At 38.1% G+C, this 22,631-nt stretch overlaps 1 protein-coding gene across 1 annotated transcript in view; it reads right to left on the bottom strand.

The window, feature by feature from the left end:
- Window positions 1–18,267, bottom strand: part of INTU (inturned planar cell polarity protein) — a 44,943-nt gene extending 26,676 nt beyond the window's left edge. Inside the window, exons 1-2 of the mRNA XM_009334928.1 lie at window positions 17,790–18,267; window positions 6,212–6,297 (exon numbers count right to left, since the gene is read on the bottom strand). Coding sequence (XP_009333203.1) covers window positions 6,212–6,297; window positions 17,790–18,267 — 564 coding nt within the window. The remainder of the gene's footprint in view (window positions 1–6,211; window positions 6,298–17,789) is intronic.
- Between the last annotated feature and the right edge of the window lie 4,364 nt (window positions 18,268–22,631).

Here is a 22,631-nt window from a genome sequence, read left to right as displayed (position 1 = left end):
TCCTGCTGTTTCAAGAAAAGCAATTACATATTCAGCATTACATAACCATCTATTAAGGACAAAGCCAGCTATTACATGCTCTATGAACCATGTGAGTAAGCATGTGGGTTGGTGTGTTTTCATACTTAATTCTTAGGGTTTTGAGAATGGAAAAATATACTTACTGCTCTGGGTTGGTTTGAACGCAAAACCTATTATCACGCTTTTGAAACACACACAATATTTGACTTCTTTCAAAATGTCAGCACTCTAAGTATATACCCTCAAGGCTTTTTCATGAGCATTTCTTCGTTTTTTCGAGCACACTGACAGGTACATTTGCACAGGAAAATCAATTTACATTAGACTGCAAAAGTCTTAATTTGTAACACTCAGTAACAGTTCTTTCAATCTGCCGATGTTAACTTTTTTTTTTAAAATGGTAAAGTCAGCAAATAAGAGTTTTGTTGCCATATTTAACAATTGTACACAACTAGCAAGAAGCGTAAAAATTGTTCACATCACTTGCTGCATTATGTCTTCAGAAGAAAAAAAAATAAAGCACTAACAGAGCATTCTTTCTTAAAAATAACTTAAAGTTTAGATGATTAAGCTTACTTTGTCAAAAAGTTACATGAGGTTTACTGTTCTTTATTTCCCAAATAAAGTAAAAAAACAGGAGTTTTAGAATAAACATATTTCCTGGCTTACAAGCAACACAAAATCCAAACTTGGTGTGGAAATGTTTCACAATTTGCTTTACAGATCTCCTTTTTATGAGCACTGCCTTATAAAAATTATTTCAGTTGTTCCAGTAGTCATGAAATGAGAGAGTAATGTATTTTTTTTGGTGAATGAACACTTCATCCTAAGTATGAAAGAAGGATATGTGAGAAATACCTAGCTCTTGACAGAGCATAAAACTCTAATTTCCAAGGAGAATAAATAATTTTCTTGGACGATACCTTAGTTTTCATTATTGTTCAAAGTGACTGAAAATATATCTATTCGGACTAAGCAGGCACACTCTCAGTTCCCTCTTTAATATTTTTACTTCAGATTGTTTGTCTGCCTTAAAATACCCTTAACATGCCCACTGACTGGGAAGTTCTAAACGTAATACATCACACCAAATCCCGCTTCTCTTTAAAGTCAGTGACAGTTTAGCCTAACGATTGATGCAACAAAAAAGTTTTATATTTTCCCAGTTGCAATAAATTTGAAAAGCCCAAGCAGAAGTTATTTATACATTTAAATATAGATAATTTGTATTTTTCTAATTGTGTATGTGTATACACATACTTAGAGAGGAGTGCCAGCAAGAAATAATGATGCGTTATAACACCCACTGCCTGTCAAACTAGATCAGAGAGAAATGCCATCATCAGTTCTTCCAGCTACAAAATTTATGTCACTGGCTGCCTTCCTCCCAATTCCACCCTACTCCCTCCCGACACTTCTCATTAATCTTTTCCTCTCCTACTTTGGCTGCTATCAGCTTTTTTCTCTTCTCTCTTCCCATTCTCTGGAACAGCACTGCATTCAATCCTGCTCTCCTGCCACGTGCTACCACTTTCTTTTCTGACAGTAACTCATCACTCGCTCTCCCCTCATCATTTCAGTTTCAATTAATTACACTGCATATTAACAGGACTCAAGGAGCAGAAACATCCAGCTAAGAAGCAGCGGCTTCTTAAGACCCAGCAAGTTGATCATTCACAGGTTTATAGATGTATGTTTTCTTCTCTGGCATTCTGTGACTCGGTTCTCTTTCTTTGTCACGCCATCTGCATGTATTTCAGAGGCTTTTCCTCATACCCTGTTTAACTTCTTGCAGATTTCCTCAAGGCTCAATAGTTATTTCTCTTAACTTCTACTACATCTTGTCTGTGGACACTTACTCATGACACTTGGGCTACAGTCTCTACACTAACGATGCACAGATGTAATTCTTGCTGCAGTCTATCTTTTAGTCTCTCAATTTAAAAAAAACAAACTCAGTCTGTCTTGTCTTAGAGACACAACCATATGGCCCTCCAAGCAAGAGCTCGAAACAAATTGGGCCAAACAGAACTTTAACTCTCCCTCATCCAGCATCCATGCTGCCTCCCACACCACTGTGGGCAATACCACACCACTCAGATGTGAAGTCACTGTATTTTGAGAAAGATCTCTCTCCACAATTTGACTGCAAGTTCCTTTCCAAATCTTCTTGAGTCTATCTAACAGCTTGAAACATGACATTTTCTGTTCCTCTCTACTTTTGTCCAAGTTCTAATCTATTTCCTGCCTTTACAAAAAAATTACCATGAAAAAGACCATCTAGGCTGGAAAATGCTGTAATAGAAAATGACCAAAAGACTACATTTCTACATACCCTAAAAAACTATTTTTTTTTCGTGAAGGAGAAATGAACCTTCGTCCTGCGCAGTGCACAGGATCTGATTAAATATGTGACCACTGGAGTACCCTTTTGTAAATACTGACTATGAAATCTTTCACAACTTTATTCCATTCCTCCTACAGAAAATCAGTTCAATGCATAACAGAAAACAGAAAAGGAAATGAAATGAAGAATGGGAAAAGCACAGAAAATATTAGTATCCCACTCTATAAGTATATAGCGTGCACACATTCTCAATACTTAGAACAGTTCTCAAAAAGAATTTAATCGAACTGCAAGAAGGCACTGATGAAGGTGACAGCAACAGCAAACCCTGAGGTACACAGATGGGGATTTTTCCACTTAGGAAAGATGTGACAAACGTGGAACGTGACAGAGCTCTCCAAAGTCATGGAATGTTACGAAGAACAAGAGATGGACAGTTAACTACGCCTCATAACACAGGAACCTGGGGGTATGAAATGCACTTGATTAGATGGCAGTTTGAAAACCAACAAAAATGAATGCAATACAAATCAGTTATGTAAATCACTGCTACCGGATGCTGTGGAGGTCAAAGGATTTTAAGAACTAGATTAAAAAAGGGCAAGGTACAAACCTGTAAGTGATCCACAAGTCCCTAACTATTGACTGCTGGAAGCTGGAGAAGTATGATGGGCAGGTCACTCTGCATTTAATTTGTTTCTTAAATACTCTTTACTTAAACATTTGTCAGTGTAAGAAACAGAAAATGTAGCCGTTATACCGTTGGTCTGACCCAGAAAGGCATGCTTTCTGTTTATCTGCAAGAAAGCTGTATGTCTTAGAATATGGATTTTATTACAGACCGAGCTGGTGGCATTGCCTGCCATTTCCTGTTGTAAGTCTCTGTTTTCCATGTGCTTATGGTTTGCACAACTGTAACTCAAAATTTCAGGCTGAAATTCCCGACTCTGAATGTCTGCCTCAGGCTGAATATTTTTAGAAAGTTTCGGGTAAAATGATTCTGAAACTTCCGAGTATCAGGGTAAGGGAAAGTATATTCTTTTAGCGTATCTTCCCCTTCCTATTCTGTCTTCTCTGTCTTGTGGTGGTAGGAAACAGCAGCTATTTTGAGTACAGAAATGTAAAATTGTATAGACTGCAGAACATAACTTTATCATACTATCTCAAGTATTGATTGACGGGTATGCTTTGTCCTGTCACATTCGGTGACTGCTATAGAACTTCTAAATGGGGTACCCAATGCTTTAATCAGGATTGGGACTTTATCTTACTAGGTGACATGCAAGCACCCAAACAGAAACAGTTCTGCCATAAAAAAAAAAAAAGACTGATGTAGCATTTGGACTTCTATTGCTCAATAAATACACTAAACTAACCCTTACATGCCTAGAAGCTAGTTTGCCTAAACTGAGGTAAGGAAAACAAGATTCTGGAAATGTAATAATGACAGATGTTATGCCACATGCTGCAACTGAGAGAATCTAGGTAATTAGTTTTTGAAATTACTTCCAGTAATTTTTAACACTGAACCCAGAAGAGCAGTGACTTTGCTTGTGTAAATAACTTATAACTACGGTAAAACGGCTTTAAACTGCATCTTTTTTGATATTTTGCAACGTATGATGAATGAGAATACATTAACAATTTTGCTTGTGTAACAGCTGTCTTTATTACTGAATCTCAGAAACAACAACCCTCTGTTTCTTCAGCAGCATGAATACAGTGTTCTACACTGCAAAAACCCCCAGAACTCTGTATTTAAATTCTCCACTGGTCTATTTCAGCAATCACTCTTCTGGCTTGACTTAAGCTGCACAGTAAAAAAAGGAATAATTGCACTTTAATAAAAGGTTTTGGAAAGCCAACATGACAAACAGTTATACATTTCAAGTAATCGCTGTCTACTTGACAGATTTACTGACAACGTAAATGTTAATGTTGCATTAAAACTAACTACTATGTAAAGGGTTGCACTGCATTTTAGCAACAAGTAATACGTATACTCTAATCTAGCAAGGATACAATTAAATAAACTATATAATCTCTGCTTTTTGAATCATTCTGTATTTAATAGCAGTTACAGCATCTCCATATTTGGTCAAAGACAAGCAAGACAAAGTTTTTCTACCATAGAGCTCTGCCGATACCTGACCACAACTCTGGTAGCTTAGGCAAGCTTCATACTGTCAAATATCTTGGAAAGCTTCCTAAACTGACATACTAGTACTCAATCTTACTGCAGTTGCAGATGTAGTTCTACAGGCACTTACATTACTTAAGTTGCGAACAGAAGCTTGTTTAACAAAACCTAAAATTTCCACTTCTTTTTATCTCTGGGTTCTGCCATATTTCTATTATTATCACCTCATATATTCTACCTGAGTAAAAACTACCAAGAGGTTACAGATATACTGTAAGAGACACTATAATTTTTAACCTGTTCCATCTCGTATCTGTAAGTTGCAACTTTTTCCTTGTCTTCCTGTCCACCAGGAAATGGATTTGGGCAGAGTAACTCAAAATAGTTAATTTTGAGTTACTACTACTAACAGCCTAGGTAATTAATACTCTCCTGGTTTAATTCTGAAATAGCTATCTAATTCTTTATTAGTTATTTAATTCTTCATTATAGCTCCAAAATTATTATTCAGCTAGAAGAGAAGATATATGCAGTAGGTTTGGGGCGAAGAAACATTATTCATCAGGTCAGTTTTTTGGGTTTTTTTTGGTATCAATTTTTCTTACTGACTTCTATCAATCTTCATCACTGTTAGTTTTGAAAGATCTTAAAAATATTTAATCTAAAAGCTTTTAAATACTCAAGAATTTATTTTTCTATTTAAATATGAAAGCGGTATCAATTTCTCCATTTGAATGCTCTTAAACATCTTTAATAGCACTACTTGTTAATTCAGGCTTCTTTTTACTCTTGTGGTTTGTAAGTCTCTCATATTGATGAAGAGATAATTATTTTATTTAGGTATTTCCATAGCAATTATTACTGTTTTAAGAACAGTAATTGACAAAAAAGACACTACTATTCTGTGGCTGACATTTATTTTTAAGCTAGACATCAATATCTTGCTTCACACATGCTACTGCCAGATTGCACATCTCCAGCCCTATTACCCACCAGGAGCAAGGCATCACGTTGTCCTTGTTTAGTCCTTGTCCTTCATTTGTTGAGATCAGCGTTCAAAATAACAACTCTCAAAGCAACCATACTTGCCATCTTTGCCCATAACTACAACTATCGCTGGTTAAAAGTTTGTGCAGGTCTCAAAGGAGTTAATTCCCTGTATTCAACAAGAAGTAATTAATTTTGATGCAAGTGGTAACATAATAAAGAAGTTGTTTTCTGAGCAGGAAAAGTAGTAAAACTGGATTTTTCACGTATGTACGTACAAGTTCTCATAAGGAAACATGAATACTCAGAATTCTGCAAGCATAGAATATCTTGATTCTTGCACTGGGCAAAAAAAAGCAGGTGTTATGGTTAGTCTAAACCTACAAGTATGCTGCTACCGCTTGCACAATGCTGCATGTGCTTTCTGACTCTGGCTGATGACAAACAGAACATGTAACAGCTGGACTGTGCCTAATGTCCCTTAGGACATCGGCGTGAGTCATTTACTTGCACCTATGTATTTTCACAAAACTTACCAGAATTATACTCTGAAATTTCTACTCTAAGTTTGACTGAAGTCAACCAAAGTCTTCAAAAAGTAGATGAGGAAGTTGTAAGAAAAAGACCACCTAGGTTCTGTTTCCTAAGGAAAAAAGGCTAGAAACAATATTAATTTTTTACAGAGGACATTTGGAATAAATGTTCAACTACTGTACCTGCATAGGACCTGGAATGCAAGACAAAACCCTTTCTATGTTTTCAGAATTCACATCAACATCATTTACAGCAACTAGAGCATCTCCTGGAGATAAAACAGACAAAAGCATGAGAAAGTTAGATGGTATTACACCACAACACAAACCCAGTGTTTTGCTTTAAAAATGAATATGACATTCAAACTATCATAAATGTCTTTTTGTTACATTTAAGTAGATGGTTTCTACATGCAACACTTACTATGTTTAGAAACATTAGTCTATTACCTTAAAGCTCTTAAGGCCTTACTGCCACACTTGTATCATTTTACAAAAAAAACTGTCAAAGACCCTCCCCTCCATCCAGGCTTACATCACTCGTTACTTGATCAGAAAACCCAACAACTTCACCAACCAAGTTATGCCCAAGAATTACCCTTTTTTTCCCTCCAAAACCACCTCTGTTCACTTGCCAATCCTTTTCCACTGCTACCTCCATTGATATAAACACGACTCTTTCCAAAAGCACTCCAAAACTCCCTCTTCCTGTAGCCGCTTACAAGTTCTAGGCCATCGCTTACACCAAAGGTTTCAAGTGCTGGCTGAGCCTAACTATGGGAGAATCCCACCACCCCTGAGCACCTCTCTTTGAAGCAGTACTGGCAGTTACCGTGCATATTAGTAACTCAGCTTAGTTCACTAAACTGGCAGAAAACCATTCACTCTTCCTCATTTCATCCCTACACCTCCTTTGTCTCTCAAGCCACATCACAATTTAGTCCTTTCTCTTCTTTTCCATGCCTCGTCCGCTGCTGTGGCTTCTTAGTCTGCCCTCTTCAAGCTTTTATCTGCCAGTTCTTCCTGCCTAACAACATTTTGCATTTTCTAAATCTGACTCTCTTCCCATTACTAGAAATGGAGAGAAAAAACCTGGGATCCCAAAGAAAAAGTCTTAAACTGCAAATGGAAAAGGTTTGAAAAACTAAAGGCACTAGTTACAAAAGCAAATAGAACTGAATTAGAGCTTACAAACCTAAAATCCACATTAAAGTACAAAAATCAATCTGGGATTTCTATCTGAAGTGAGGGAAAATATTCTAGAGAAGCATTCCAGTAATAGTTAGTTGATAACCTCTGACTCATCCCCCTCAAAAGGATGCATGTTTAAGCATGGAGTATGTAAGAAGGATGAGAGACCAGTGAAAAAAGCACCTGCGAAGTTAGAAAACAAAGCTAAAATAACATCAAAAGATGAAACTATTTAGACCTGTCAAAAGGAATAGAAATTGAAAAGTAAAAACAGAAGGGTTTTTTGGCCATTCATCTACTTTCAAAAAAAAAAAAAAAAAAAGAAGGAAGCAGCAGTAAGAAAAGGATACATATTAAAGGTATTTCAGGTATGGCAGTGGGAGACTAAATCAACCAGAAGATTTGATTACTTAAGCTGGCAATTTAGAACATCAGTCCAAAATTTAAGGTGAGATTTCAGGTTGAACCTAAGTCAGAAAAACTCTCACTAAAAGGATAGTCCTTCATGGTTTCTCTAATGTCAACACCCAAAGTTGGAAGCACTTTTCAGTATAAAAGAAACACGATATCACAGAGGAAGAAACCAATAAATATTACTGGAATAACAGAAATATAATGGAATTAAATAGTATATTCATTCTCAAGAAGGTAGCCAAGTAACACAAAACGTGAAAAAGACAAGCACAACACCCGGAGGCATTAGGAAAGGCATTTCCTTTGAACGTAGGTGACTATTAATAGGACCTGACAGGATCCCCTCCAGAGCTCTCCTTACAATTCTATTCACCTGTGCTCAAGAAAAATGAAATCAAATGAGATCAGATACACAGAAGTAATACTGCAGTGACCATGGGAAATGGGAACCCATTTATGTTGATTAAAGATGGGGTGAGTAAAGGCTAGGTGTGAAAGCAGCTGGAGTAGAAATCAGAAGGTTCTGTAGTCTCAAACCAGAGAATTTCTAAAAAGCTTTCCAATAAGGCTATCTAGGGCAAAATACCTCAGATGAGGCAACATAAATTTATGAAAAGAACTATACAAAGTGACTGCCAGTGGCACCAGGATATAGGACTTGATGGTTCATTAGGTCCTTTCCAGAGCCAAATATTCAGAGTAAGAAAATAGGCCTTATTTTCTACTTGATTTTCTTTGGTGTCACTTTCAGTTGTCTCTGCCTTCTGTCCTTTTGGGTGAAAAACTTGATTAGTTTCCAACTTGCATCTTCTGTCTGTAGAAAGGGAAATAAAGAAAAGAAATTAGCTTCTTACTTAACACTGAAAGTGAGTTGATTCCAAGGTCATTCTTATGCCTTAACAGGTGTGAACTAAAAATACCAAGAGCTGCTCTGGAAGAGCAAATTGGAAACCAAGCCTAATTTTGCTTGAGCTGCACAAAGACTCCCTTAAAAAGTACCTCCACAGCCTCTCCAAGATTATTAATATTAGCATTTAAAAGAGTGTACATGTAATATGAGACATTAATAAACGACTGAAAAAAGAAAAAAGGATTGACAGAGGTACTCTTGAGCTTTGTTTGCTAAGGAAATGAGGCTTCTACAATTGTACTATGAATAGCTTTGATCCCATTACTAAATTTCAGCCAAAGCTGGAAGAGAAGGCACAAGTCACATTACATGCTACGAGTTCTCTTAATGGACTGCTGGATAGAGAAGCCCTCCCCTTTTCTTTCCCTCTCCTGCCCCAGGTAAAGCTGCACCCTGAGCTCATCACCTGTTCTGTTTGTGCTCCAGGCTGGCCAGTCTGTACAAGGGCAGTTCAGAATCAGACACAGCAAGCACCGACTTGTCCAAAAAGCTGTTAGAGGGCAGGAGAGGGAATGGTATTATAAGAGCCGTATGAGGTATCCCCATGTGTGGGGAAAGGCGCGAGGGGAGGAATTCTGGCATAGCGAAGGTATGTGGATATAATGTAAATCCAAAGACAGTTGGACAGTTCATTATTTCCTCTGTTCACAGTTTATTATTTGTATCTACATTTATATCTCATCACACTTCGGTGAGCCTTATTGAAAAAGGTGAAATAAACCAGCGTGTCCCTCACAACTAGTGCTGCTACACTTGCAGGGTTCAGGGAATTGTATGAATTCCAGAACACACAGGCTAGAAGCTGCAATGACGACACCTGTCCTTTTCTCCTGTGCCAGGACACGTGAAAAGCCAGCGGCAGCATTACAGCAGTATTCAACTACACCTGGGATAGAGAAATCCTCAGCCAGGTAGTAGCAGCAGTGCTTATCACTCTTTCAGGCAGTGTAAAGAGATTAGAAAAAGGATATGGATTCGTAGCAAAGGTGCATGTTAGTGTAACTATATTTTAAGCCCTGACTTGGCAACAAAAATGTGCTCAACTGCAGAAGTAAAGCACTGACAACGGTAAGGTTCAGTACATATTCCAAATTTTCTACGGAGAAGACTTGCTCAGCTCAAACTAACAGTGATGATAATGATGTGCATACTAAGGAAAAGCAGAATCTGTGTCTCTAGCGTCTCTCTATTTCCTGAGAATCTAGTAAAGACAACAGAATCTGAAAGTTTAGAATAATTCTGACAATTTATCATTATTTCTATCTTCTACCTTGTTGTTAAATAGCATCAAATACAACTGGAACTCTCCCCAGGTACGAGGTCGATTGCTCAAAATAGGCGCAAAACACAATTAAGGCCAATGAGAGAAAGAACATTCTTCTTAACTAACCATCAGTAAGGAAATACAGAATCCCCCCAAAATGCAAGCAATATTCCTCTTTAATACACTAGGCAACAACCAACTGCCCACTGTTATTCTACATTAAAAGAAAATTCATTCCTACTCTTTCTCACAGCAAAACCAGGAAAAGGTTAAGTTTTGTTATACACACAAAAATGTTATCATTCCTTGGGATGAATTAAATTGTTTTTTCTACTTCAAGTAATAGTAGCTCTCTCCCTAACCTCTGTGTTTCTTGATGCACAGCACAGTGAAGTTTTAGCCTATTGAATCTTCAACACAACAATAATTCAAAGAGAGGAAAGTTGAAAGTTAAACAGCATTTAAAAGCAACTCAGTAAGTCCATGCCAGAGCCTCAGGACTTGAAAATTGGTAATCAAAAGCAGAGCATTCAGGCTACTCTAATATAACAAAAAATTATAAACAGAATTACTACGTTCTTTGTTGAAGAACACTGTATTAAAGATCATCATTCACAAATACAAGAGAAAGCATAAATTGCTCTTGTATTCATCTGGAGCACTGTTTAAACAAAAGTTGTTTCTGTTCTGTTTGTTTTCCTAGAGACCTTACAAATTCTGTTGTAAAGACAACAGTCGAGTCATCTAATCCACAAAGCCATTCAAACGAGCTGCACAGATTTTGTGAAGACATACGCACCTTAGCACTTAAGGGAATATTTTTGAACCGTGTCTCCCAGGGTGGAATATACAAAGACACTTCGAAGGGAGAAGATCCATCAGTATTATTTTTATGTTATATACTCAAAGTGTTTTATTTATTCAATGCCTAATGTAGGTATGTAAAACTTTCATTTGCAGCAGTAAATATTTATTCCATTCAATTTGTAAAAAATGTAATCATGTACCATAAATGGAACAGCTTTCCAGAAGACACAGCCAAAGCAGTCCGGTAAGGCTGCCTTCATTTTGCCAGAAAATGCTGTATCGCTATAAAAGAACTGCAATTTGATGTGCAACTGAGAAAATCTCCATTTATCAGTACAGACTTTCCAGAATTGGGGGTGGGGGCGTTTGCATTTTTTCCTTCTTTTCTTTTTGCCAAACACAGCAGTGTTCAAAGAAGAGAGACTATGAAGTAACAGAATGAAAGACATCACTGGCACAATAGGAAGTATGTAAAATTATGAACACAGAATATCTTGAAACAGAACATGACCACAAGATCTACCCAGCGTGATAATTAAAGCCAGCAAAAGAGTTTATATACACAAGTGTTCCTTTGTTAAAGTTTCACATCCATACTTTCTTTGAGAATTGTTTCCTCCCCTTTAGCAGTGTGAAAAACTTACAGAAAGTGAGACTGACTTAGGTCTTCAGACATCGTCTGTCAAAAAAAAAGCGCAAATGTATAAAGTTTAATCTAATTTCACTTAGTTAATGCTTAATCAGTTTAGGTTAAATGAAATAAAAGGGTGAATGGCGTTTGCAGTTGTTTAAGTTGATCTAATTTGATGGTTTGCAGAGTTAAGTCAAATTTTCCCAGACTAAAACATTGCTGAATTTCAGATGTAGAGGGACATTTCACTAGCGGAGACAAAAAAGTTGTACAGATGGTACTGCAAATACATTTTTCAGTCATTCTTGTGCTCTATGAAGTGCGTGAAAAATTCCCTCCAACTGACTTTTTGTAAGCGCAGAGATCAAAGTGAACTTTTTCCTTTTTGCTGAAGTAGACATATATACTTACATAGACAAGAAGCAGACATTTGCATGAAATGTTGTTTTCAAACCTGATATAAAATAATACAAAATTTTGCTTTTTTAGCTTTTTCAACAATACAGGTGTATATAAAAATTTTACTGTATAGTACTATATAGAATAGCGCTTGACCTGCTCTTATTGGCTTGCATTTCCACCTGCAATAAGATCACTATTGTCTGTCATGAAAGTCACCAGCATATACGTTAAAAGATGAAGAACATTAGAACAAAGTCTCACTCGGTTCCATTTTTAGAGACACAGTGAGCAACTGCAATAGAGGAAATAAATTTTCTTCAGGCAGCTGATGATGTCAGACCTTGAGTCAATAAATTTATCTTTAGAAAAATATATGTCCTCTTTAAAGAATAAAGTGAGGGGGTTTTTTTAATCCCATAATAATGAATAATCAAGCTTTTGAGTTCTATCACTTATTATAAAAAGATTCTCAGTCACAAAGAAACTAGAAGATGTCCATGTACGTTCTCCACCCAATGCGAAGCAGAACTGAATTTTACTAGAGTGATGGAACAGAGAAAGAAGAGAGGCAGGAATTCTTTCCTATTTTCTTTGTTCTGTCTTTCCATCTTCTCATTAGAAAAGACTTCTTGCATCCAGTCAGTAGTAGCTAAGAACAGTGTATATTGTTGTATATTGTCAAACACCTCGTTTGCACACAGCTGATGAAATTATTCCTGCCTTTTCAAAGACAAAGTTTAGAAAAGTCTTTGGGACTGCCGGCATCCCTAAAGTGTTTATTTCAGAACTGCCTATCACTTTGCCACATGAGGCACAGGACTATTACTTTTATTAAATATCCATTCCCTAGAGATAAACCTGCAAGCACCATTTCTAAAAGTAGATCTTCTTCGCGTTAAGCCGGGGACACTGATTGATAAGTGAATTCCATACTGTGATGGGAAGTGAACATTTTTGGCTGAATTAAAATCAGAACCATGTTGTTCACATGGGAGAGGACTGAGGACACTTTTTTCATGAAATCCTGATATTTAGTTTCCTCTGTTCTTGGTAACGACTTGGTGGAAGTACTTATAACTGTTCACATACTCCTTTCCAAAAAAGGCAAAGTATGGAACACTTTGCTGAAGAAAGCCAGATCAATTACTCGCTTTGTATGTTAGCAGGCTGCTTTTACCCAAACCCAATGCTGTTATGCTTCAAGAGGAGATTAAAAGAACATAAACGACATCCCAAACTCCACAGTGAGAACATAGCAAGGCTTACGCAAGCTCTGTATTTCTATCTTGCGTGCCCAACATCTCTACTTGGAGAGCCTTTTCAACAAGTACCATATATGGTAATTCCTCATGAAAATCCCGAACTCCCACAGTATTTTGGTCCTTTCAAGGACATTTTTCTGACGGGACTCTTAGTTCCACGGTCTTGCAAATGACAAAAACAGCATTTACTTTGACTGTCGGAAGATGACTGCAAGTTGCTTAGTTTTTGTAAATAGATTACCGTTTTAAACCACTAGTCTATGCCATGGAAATCTAACAGACATACTTGGCTTTCTAGTAATGATGGCCTCGTTTACCAAAACTTCAGAACTCCAACAGCAATAGCTGCGTTTTTACGATTAAAATGAGCAAAGATTACTACTTAAACATTTCTTTATTTGGGGAAAACAAACAAATAACCCTCCCACATAACATTAACAGACTTACTGGATTAGAAACTCACAGAAAACCATTTGTCAGTAAATGGGGTTGGGATCTGGACCTTTCGACTGAAGCTTGCAACAGCAGCCTGCATCTTTTGTATACTTGTTCAAAACTGGATTATTATAGCCCATCTTTGCTATCACCCAAGATTAATCCCTGTCCCTGGGTAGTTTTTCATGCTTTTTTGACAATTGTACCTTCTAATCAGGCGAGAGAATTCATGCAAATCGTTCAGATATTCGGTGATGAGAGCAATAAGAACAGAAGATAATTTTAAAGAGGGTAATAATAGTTACCCTGCTAGTGAAAAGAGCTTTCCTGTATTTTCAGTGTCATTGGAATTACTTTTCCATTTGCACTACAGTAAAGATGATGATCATCAGCTTTTATAAGAAGTATCCCCTGCTGTGAATCGGATAGGTTTCCACTGGGAGGGGAGAAGAAATCAAATCGTAATGGCATTACCTATCACAACCTTTATCTGCCTGGATCTAAAAGTGAATATTTAGTGGAGCTTTTTATCTTTGAAGATATGCTCGAAGATGAGACTAGAAAGTTTTACATAGCAGACCAAGCTTTGCATATTGTTAAAATGAACTCAAGCGAGAAAAAAGTTTTGCCAAAAATACAAGACACTTAAAAAACATGAGATAAAAGCAACTGTATTTCATGTTAACCAAAATGAAAGTGACAGCAAGAGTTTAAAAATCAATGAGGGCTTTTTTGTTTTGAAAATTTAAGATGGATGCTGAACTGCTAAATACAAAAAAAAGATAAATGAACTGATAAACAACACATGGAGAGAGTGCCATCTCTTTACAGAGTTACAAAGCGGTGGGTTTTTTTTAGCTTGCAAACTGTTGTATTTACTTTCATATGGGCAGCACCTGCATTCTACTTGGTTAATAAAGCACAGCAACAAGACTTACGACTTCCATATGCAATCTTAAAAAAAACAAAAGTGTAGTGCACAAATAATAAACAGATGTTTTAAGTGTTCAAAGCTGTAAGGGATGCACATTTCAGAATAAATCGAAGAAGCCACCTGAGGGAAGTGATTATTTAGGGGAGGAAAAGCAGTTATTTCTACTAAAAAACGTTAAAGCAATAACCACTTTGTAACTGTTTATTCAGAGTGAAAAAATGAAGAGAGTTTAGTCTCCCTTACGATTTAACCCTGGTAGCCATTTAAGTGGCTACCATACCTATCACTGACAAATTAACTAATTTGCCAATGAAAATACAAAGTAATCAGTAACTTGGTTATTATTTAACATATTACAAACCCAAGTCTTGGGAAAAATAATCTAGAGCTCAAATTTTAAATAAGATGGGAGAGTTAGAAAACTCTACCGGGCATAACTGGCAGGATTTTGGTAGCGGGGTGCTGCAGGAGTGAGTGACCTGTGTGGCAGAAGGTCAAGAGCTGCCTTGTGCTGCTCGTAGCCAGATTTGAAGCTGGTGTAAGCAACTTGACCGCGTACCAAAACATCGCCTAGCCAGGGGAGCCATGGCACCTCTGCCCACATGTATTTAAGAAAGAGCAGCAGTCACTAGCGGAAGGGTTGTAGCCCACAGAGGAGACCCACCTCTGAAGGGCTGCGGCCTGCGGAGGAGCCAGGCTGCAGCAGAGGAAACAAGAAAGAAGCAAGGAGCAGCATGACATCACACACGCAATCCCACCCTCTTGTGCCACTTGTTACCTCACCAAACGGGCTGGGACACACAGTGTTAACATGCAGTGAAAACAAGGGTACATGAGACCGGGGATGGGGAGAGGAGAGGTGTTTGGTTGAAGCTGAGCCTGGAGAAGGCAGGGAAAAAGGCATTTTCTTAATTGTTTGGGGTCTTGTTTTGTTTTCATCTTCTCAGTACCTGAAACAGCGATCTGAAGTTTTATATTAATTGGCAAAAAATTAAATTCAGTAACAACTCCCTGAGTCAAGACTGTTTGCCTGCAATACGTGTTGCAAACTGCTCACCAGGAAGACCACAGTATGTCATTTTAAAGCATGTATTTTAAAAGGAAAATATACTTAGTATTTGCTTCACAAAAGACTACTACAAAAAATGGTCTGCACCATTGAAGGCTATCAAAATGTTAAAAAGCAAAGCAAGAACAGGTTAATATCTATGCATACGCAGGTCAATGAAGATGAACAAAGTTATAACCAAGCCAGCCAGCAGGCATCATGCTACACTGATCAGGTATTCCTGATTTGTGATGGCTCAAGAAGTTGCTAACTGCTGTACAAATACTTCAATTTTAGACTGACCACAGAAATATTCTTTACTGACTGTTTCCACAATTCACAACAGGATTCCTAAAACTTACTTTTAACAACAACAACGAAAAAGGCAAAGGTCTACTGTATTTTTCTTGAACTTTCTGTCCAACTTCAAATCCTATGAGGATCTGAGGAGGCTCCCTATTGAACCACAGTTGCTTCTGAATCAAGCTTTGGGTGTATACCATAGCTATCCCATCCTCTGATGTGCAATGCAGAAGCAGTAAACCAGACAGTTTTTTGACTGGAACAAAAAATTTTTTACTGTATATTCTTTATGCAGACAGCACTGAAATCTGAGCATCTCATTTATGCAAAGCATCCCTATTTCTAGACACCACATAAAAATTCCAGAGTACTCAGTGTTCACTATAGATATATAATTTGAAAGTATTTTCATATGAAAATTATACATTTTATACTGTTGGCACAGAATACAGCTCATTTTCCCAGTTAAGAGCTGAATAACTACAGTATGCTTAAAAGTATTTGTTTGCCATGTTCAAAAATAAGGCAATATTGGTTGATGATAGCCTAGGACATATTAAACTGCTAGACTCTTTAGATTAATTTAAATGCTCTTCTATTTAAAACAAAAGAAAAAGCCCCACAGCTTTTGTCCTCACTAGCTCCAGGAAGCATTAGGTGCTGCAGAGGAAGTACCATCTCCATTTAGAAGGTTAGCTTTATCTCCTGGATCTGGTATTTGCCTACACTGTTCTGACTTCACACCTGCTCTTACAAACATGCAGTTATATACAAATTTGTGTCCCAAAATTAACTTACAGGTTATAAATACCCACTCTTACACCAATTAGATTAAATACCATTAAGCAGATCAAGCTGAAACTCACTCCCTCCTCCCCTTCAGTCCGCATCCCCCACTTCTTCACTAATCAGTTCTTTCTGATAAAACTTGAAAGTTATCCAATTTTCCCCCCTGGAGTATTCTTTAGCATCCCCACCAAAAACACATGCTAGAAGAATCAGCTAGTCAAAGCACGATTTGCCTTTTTACACACACAACATTGGCATTTCAAAAGCACTCACGCTGACTTTGTGGGATTTCTGCTACTATAGTATTAAGATTTATATGATCTTCTAACCAACACCACATCTTTGCTCTCCCTCTGCAAGGGACCAACTTCAAGGGTAATTAAACAACCTTCCACCCTTTACTGATGTAGGCTAGCTGTCTCACATTTACTGTCTCTGAGGCTGGGGTCTTGGAAGTGCCGAGTCCTTTTAATGGCCTCTTGATGCTGGAAGTGGGACTATTTCTGCTCCTTCGCCACCAGCCATAGAAGTTCATTCCCCTCCGTTATTCACGCTCGGGTGCTTTTCAGACCTTCTGTGACCCAAGTTTAACTTACTACACCAGCAAAAACTAGACAGGCAATTTTTCTTCTGGGTTAGTTTTCTGCCAGGTTATTTAGTTGCATCAGCTCATGGAAGTGTCTGACAAAAGCCAAACCAACACAAAGGAGAGCTGCTATGCTGGCTCACTGCCTCCTCAAACTGCAGCCCCACTATGTATTTGGAGGCCTTCTGATCACAACTGCTGAAGAAGCAGCTGTAATACTTGCTAAACAGAAGAATATCCAAACAAGGCTGTGCAGAAAGTTTGTAACATACAAATATCTCTTACTCAGTATTTTTTGCTCATTTTTATGGTACAAAATCCATTTAAAGCATATACAGTAAAGCTTTTTATCTAAGGGGGGTGGTGTGGAAAAGAATGAAAACAAAATATAGTATTTGGCAGACTATAGCTTCTCCTCAGTCCCACTTATCTACTGAGCAAATTCTGCATTAAATTAAAGGTGGTGGTGGTGGCGGGGTATTTGTTGCTCCAAGTTCAAGCTGCTCACTCCCTGTACGCTTAAAGGATAGCCAACTCCTTAGTATATTAACACCTTCTAGTTTGTCACGTTCTTAAAACCATTAATATAGTAAAATTGAATAGGTAACAAAATATCAGATGCAATGACATTTATTTAAAATAATCCCTCAAGAACTTACAAAATAGTTGTTGTAAGTAATTGCTTATGTCTCAGGAATATTCAAGTCAGCTCCCTCAAAAAAAAAGTAATCAGTCTTCATTTTAAAGCAAGAGTGCAGAATTTAACTATTCGTTCAATTACTTACCGATCAAGATTTGACCCGCTTTCATTGCTGAACTACCTGGCACCAAGCCATGTACTACAAGCTTCTCTCCACCGATTCCTCTGATAACTTTATCCTTCCTGCCTTGTTTTTCCGCTCTTCTGCTGCTCCACGAAGACTGATGGACAATCCCTACTAAGGCCTCCAGCAGCCTGTGCTGCTCATCTTCTCCAGCACTGTACAGTTTTCTGGGATTTACATAAACGTATACATCTTTGTATTTTTGCTGAACAGTGACACCCATTTTCTGAGCTGATTGGTGTTTCAGTATGGAAGTAGGACCAGTGGAGTGCACATTACAGCTTCCACTGCCTTTCTTACCAGAATGCTTTGGTAAAAGATTCTTCTTTTTTAATATTTTGGTCAATTTCTTCAGTTCATACTTTCTTTCTTTTCTTGATTCCTCTTGAATAACTTCAGCTTCATTTTCACGAAACCTGACATGATTCACTGCTGGCATTTCTGGACAGCTGTTCTGAAGCAGAGTTTCTTCTTCACTTTCACTCAATTCTAAATAAAATAATTCCCCATTTTTCTGCACACCATCCAACCATTCAGGCTCAAGGTCACTGGGAAAGAAAGAAGAATGATCAGTGATAACTCTGATAAGGAAGACTGCTATGCAAGTGACATCTGATTACTTCAGGTAGGGAGGGGAGAGTGCAAGGAAAAAGGAAAGGTAAAAAAAAAGTTGCCTCCTGAATACTGAAAGCTCAACTGCTTTAAGTTTGCCATGAGGGTAAGAGCTCTTCTCTTCTCGGACAAATGATGGATATGGCAAGGAAAGACATTCTTCCCAGATGTTGAAATAGTTTCTTCACATGCCTTACAGGAAGACAGCCACTGCAAAAAGCAATATTCCCTTTTCTGAAAACAAACCAAAAAACCCAACCCCAAACCATTTCTTTAACATACAAGTTTTAATTAGTAATTACATTCGTGGGCACAATGGGGCTTTCTCTTAGAGAAAAAATGCCATCCTGTTTGTTCTCTCCCATTATTTTTTCCCTTATGCATTCATAAGACAGATTGTACTGCAAGCCCTTTGGAAAGACACGATTAACATTTTAAAATCACCTCAACATAACAAAAACCCCCACCAAGACGAAATCTAGGTAACTCTTTTAAAAAGACAGGTTCAAAATAGCATACTCAAGCTCACATGCAAAAATACACAACAAGAAAGTAACGAGGCAGCACTGCTATCGAAAAAGTTCTAGCAGCTGGATTGGATCACTTTAAGTCACTAGCAACAAGCTGCTGCAAGGAAAAGGCAAGGCAACTACAGGATGCATTAACAGGAGTACCATCTGCACCGCACAAAAAATAAAAAAATTTTTGTCCTCATTTGGCAATGGTGATGTGTCAACCATGTCCAGTTTTGGATAGTGCATTTTAAGAAAGATGTAATAACTGGAAGAAGCCCAGAGCACACAGGTGAATACTAAGTAGTTTATAAACATGTTTTAAAGGGAAAGAAACTGAAGGAAATCATACTCTTTTGGCTGAGAAAGACCTCAAACAAAAAATGATAGCTGAGAGGCAACAGGCCAAATGGTCCATCCCCACCCCAAGATGAACCACAGAGTATTACTACAGAAGGATAAGGATCAGTAATGGTCAAAGCAGGAGTACTCAGTGGTTTAATTTACCAAAGTATTTAAGCTAAATTTTAAGAGACCTTTTTGATCACACACACACAAAATCAGCATTAGCAGGCGATGTAAGGAACATCTGGGATGTTCTGTGTGGAAGATTTTCAGGAACAGGCAAGACCAGTTCATTCTTCCCGACTAGATGACAAACAGGTCTCCCTTTCTATGAATCTGAGATCGCATTGATAAAAATCAAATAAGGAAAAAGTAGAATGGAGACTTACATAATAATTAATATCATTGTTTAAAGTTAACATGCACTCACACACTTTATACTAGAACTAGCTAATTTTACTGAATAAAGGATGCAAATTTTGTTTAAAACTAGTATTATATATTCAAATAGAGCATTAATTTGAATACACAACGATACAGCTTCAAAGTTTAGCTGAACGGAGAACTTTATACAAAGACACTGCACCACGGCACCTTTAAGGGCTCAAAGAGAGGATCTGGCTGAACTGAGAATATAGAAAACATTGGCATTACTCTCTTCCTGGAACCCCAGTGACTTACAGAAGACTATGGATGTTGCAGACAGAAAGAAACACCATGCACTTCCTCTGCATTTATTAATTATTTTGCCCAAGTTGATAGTTTTAAAAGAAGACCCACCGCTCGTGATAATTTGGCTATTCCTGATGGTCACGGGTAAGTCAGAGTTTGCATCTTCTACAAAGTCTTACTCAAGATCTTGAGTATCTTACTCAAGAAAGTATCAGAATGGTAACACCACCTAAAGGCTGTTAGGGCCAGACTAACTGATCCAACGTCTCTCAGAAGGTGATATGTAAGAAATAACATGACAGAGTTTTTCCTTGGTTTGTTTTTCTTAAAAGTACTCTTGCATTCGGATACATGTAAGCAAAATTGGGAAAAAACAAAATTGATACAGGAAACATTAGAAATTTACAAAGAAATAACACTTGGGTTAGCAGAAACTCCCATGATGTATGATAGCCTTTTTACTCCCTCTTTAAAAGGGACTGTGCTCTTTGGAAAAGCTCCTTCTTCTTTGGGGTAGATGTCAAGATTTCAGCTTGGATGTCAGTTCATACACTCGTGTTCTCCAGCTTCGTCATCTACTTTTATTAGAACCTACTATATGGACCAAGGGGCGGCGGGGGGTGGGGAGGAAGGGTTGTGTGTGGTGTTTACACTGGGTCCACTCAAACAGAAGCACTCCAGAGAGAAGGCTCCTCAAGGAGGAGCACATAGTGAAGTCACTCTATGCAAGTAAGCTAATGAAGACAGAAGACTGAAAAAGTGTCACAACGGCATGAACTGCTCTGCCTGAAGGCATTTTCCTAAGCGTATTGTAAAGGAACTATCACTTTCTGAATACAGATCCCTACAGACATCTGAAAAAGCAAAGTTTGAAACAAATCTGCACCTAGGATGACAGTTTTCCCCTAATGCTGTAGTTTCACAATTGATTTAAACCAAGCTGAAAACAAAATATATAAAAAACTTTCATTTCCATCTCTCTTCCCTTGTGCCAAAACAAGCACTTACACAATAACCTGAGCTTCTGTATAGGTCCGGTAGCTTCAATCAAGGGATCTAAAAATCTGGAAGACCCACATTCCTCCAAGAGCAGTTTCACTGATCCCACACAGATATTTCTTCTTTGGGATAAACGTCTGAAAAACTATGCCAATTGAAATTGTGCATGTATGGAAGAAACGTATTCTAGAAACGAAGGATCCAAGTTCTGATTCTGAAGCAAGAGAAGACCGTTCTCACCTAAGGAAACTCGGAAATGATAAACAGTTAACAACTACGAGCCTTGTTTTAAAGCAATTAAAGAAAACAACAAATCAAGGGTTAAATATTTTACTGCAATGTATGGTTAAATTCCACCCACGTGATTCTTTGCAGAAGTTAAGATCATCATCATCTTTAGTTTTCCCTACCTTTGCCTATGCAACAACAAAGTACAGCTTCAGACTTAGGCATCAATTTGGTCACGCAAAGCTGCCATCCTCTTAATAGCTATGGCTGCCTCGAGGGGTTCTGATCCATCACAACTAGTAAAGTGACAGCAAACGTCAAACTCTTAAAGTAGACAAAACTATTAAAGAAAAAAACCCCAAAACACACTACTTTCACAATGGCATACGTAAGCATTCACTTCACAGCCCTGTCTGAAAATAGGCCTTGCACAAAGTCATAGGGTCTGACAAAGAAGCGCTCGTATCTCCCCTATTTCTGCTCTCGCGTGAACGTTCCTCGGCGTATCTTGGTTGGTCCACGTTAGCTGTAGTATCAAGCTGCACAGTTTCAACTGTCACAAGTTTATTCTGGAAGTCAGTAACTCTTCAATTCAGAAAACCATTCCCAAGGTTTTTCTTTCTTTAATTTAATCAAATATGGCTGATTATAAAATCACATACAGATCACCTATAGGGGAACAAATGCCGTTGATCTTGCAATGGCTAACAGACCTATCTTTGTACCTGTTACTTTGCAAAACCATACTCCGATTCTCCCCCCCTTTTCATTACAAGTCAAATCTTCACCTCCTCTTGTTTCTGTACTCAGAAGGCCGGAGTGTTACAGGTCCAACAGAAGAAACTATTTTAACCTAAAATTAAAGCTTCACAGTTCTGTTGGCGCAGTGATAGAAAAGAGGCATTTCCCTTTATCCAACAGTACTATGCACTGTGTTCTGCGTTGAACACTGTGGAACACAGCTTTATCCCCCGAACACATGTAAAGAACGCCAGTAAATAGGCATTTTAGATGGAAGAATTGGAAAAGAAAAAACCCAAGCACACACGAAAGAGAAAAAAAAGGCAAAAAAAAGGCATGGCTTCAGGCAGAAGCGTGTTGCAGGTGAGGCATAGATGACTGTAAAATACCTAACGGTATTACAGAGTTGTCTTCTCACCTACCATTTCCCAAAAGGCAGGCCACTGAAACAGGGGGACTGCACCTCCAACGCTAAGGCCTTTATAACACGTGAGCCAAGTCCCTCTTCCCCTTCCCCTTCCCAGGCCCCCCCCAGCCGGGAGGCAGGAATCAACCCGAGGACCGCCGGCTCGCTGAACTAACGCTGCCGCTCGCCACCTCACTTCCAGGGTTCTGCCGGAGAAAGGCAGTCTTGCAAAGCAAAGCGAGCCCTCGGCTAGTAAAAACAGCTCTACACCGCAGGCAGCCACCGGCG

The sequence above is a fragment of the Pygoscelis adeliae genome, unplaced genomic scaffold, assembly GCF_000699105.1.
Source record: "Pygoscelis adeliae isolate BGI_AS28 unplaced genomic scaffold, ASM69910v1 Scaffold31, whole genome shotgun sequence".
Classification (NCBI taxonomy): Eukaryota; Metazoa; Chordata; class Aves; order Sphenisciformes; family Spheniscidae; genus Pygoscelis; species Pygoscelis adeliae.
The sequence above is the reverse complement of the archived record's forward strand: the minus strand, read 5'-3'. Positions and strand labels throughout refer to the sequence as shown.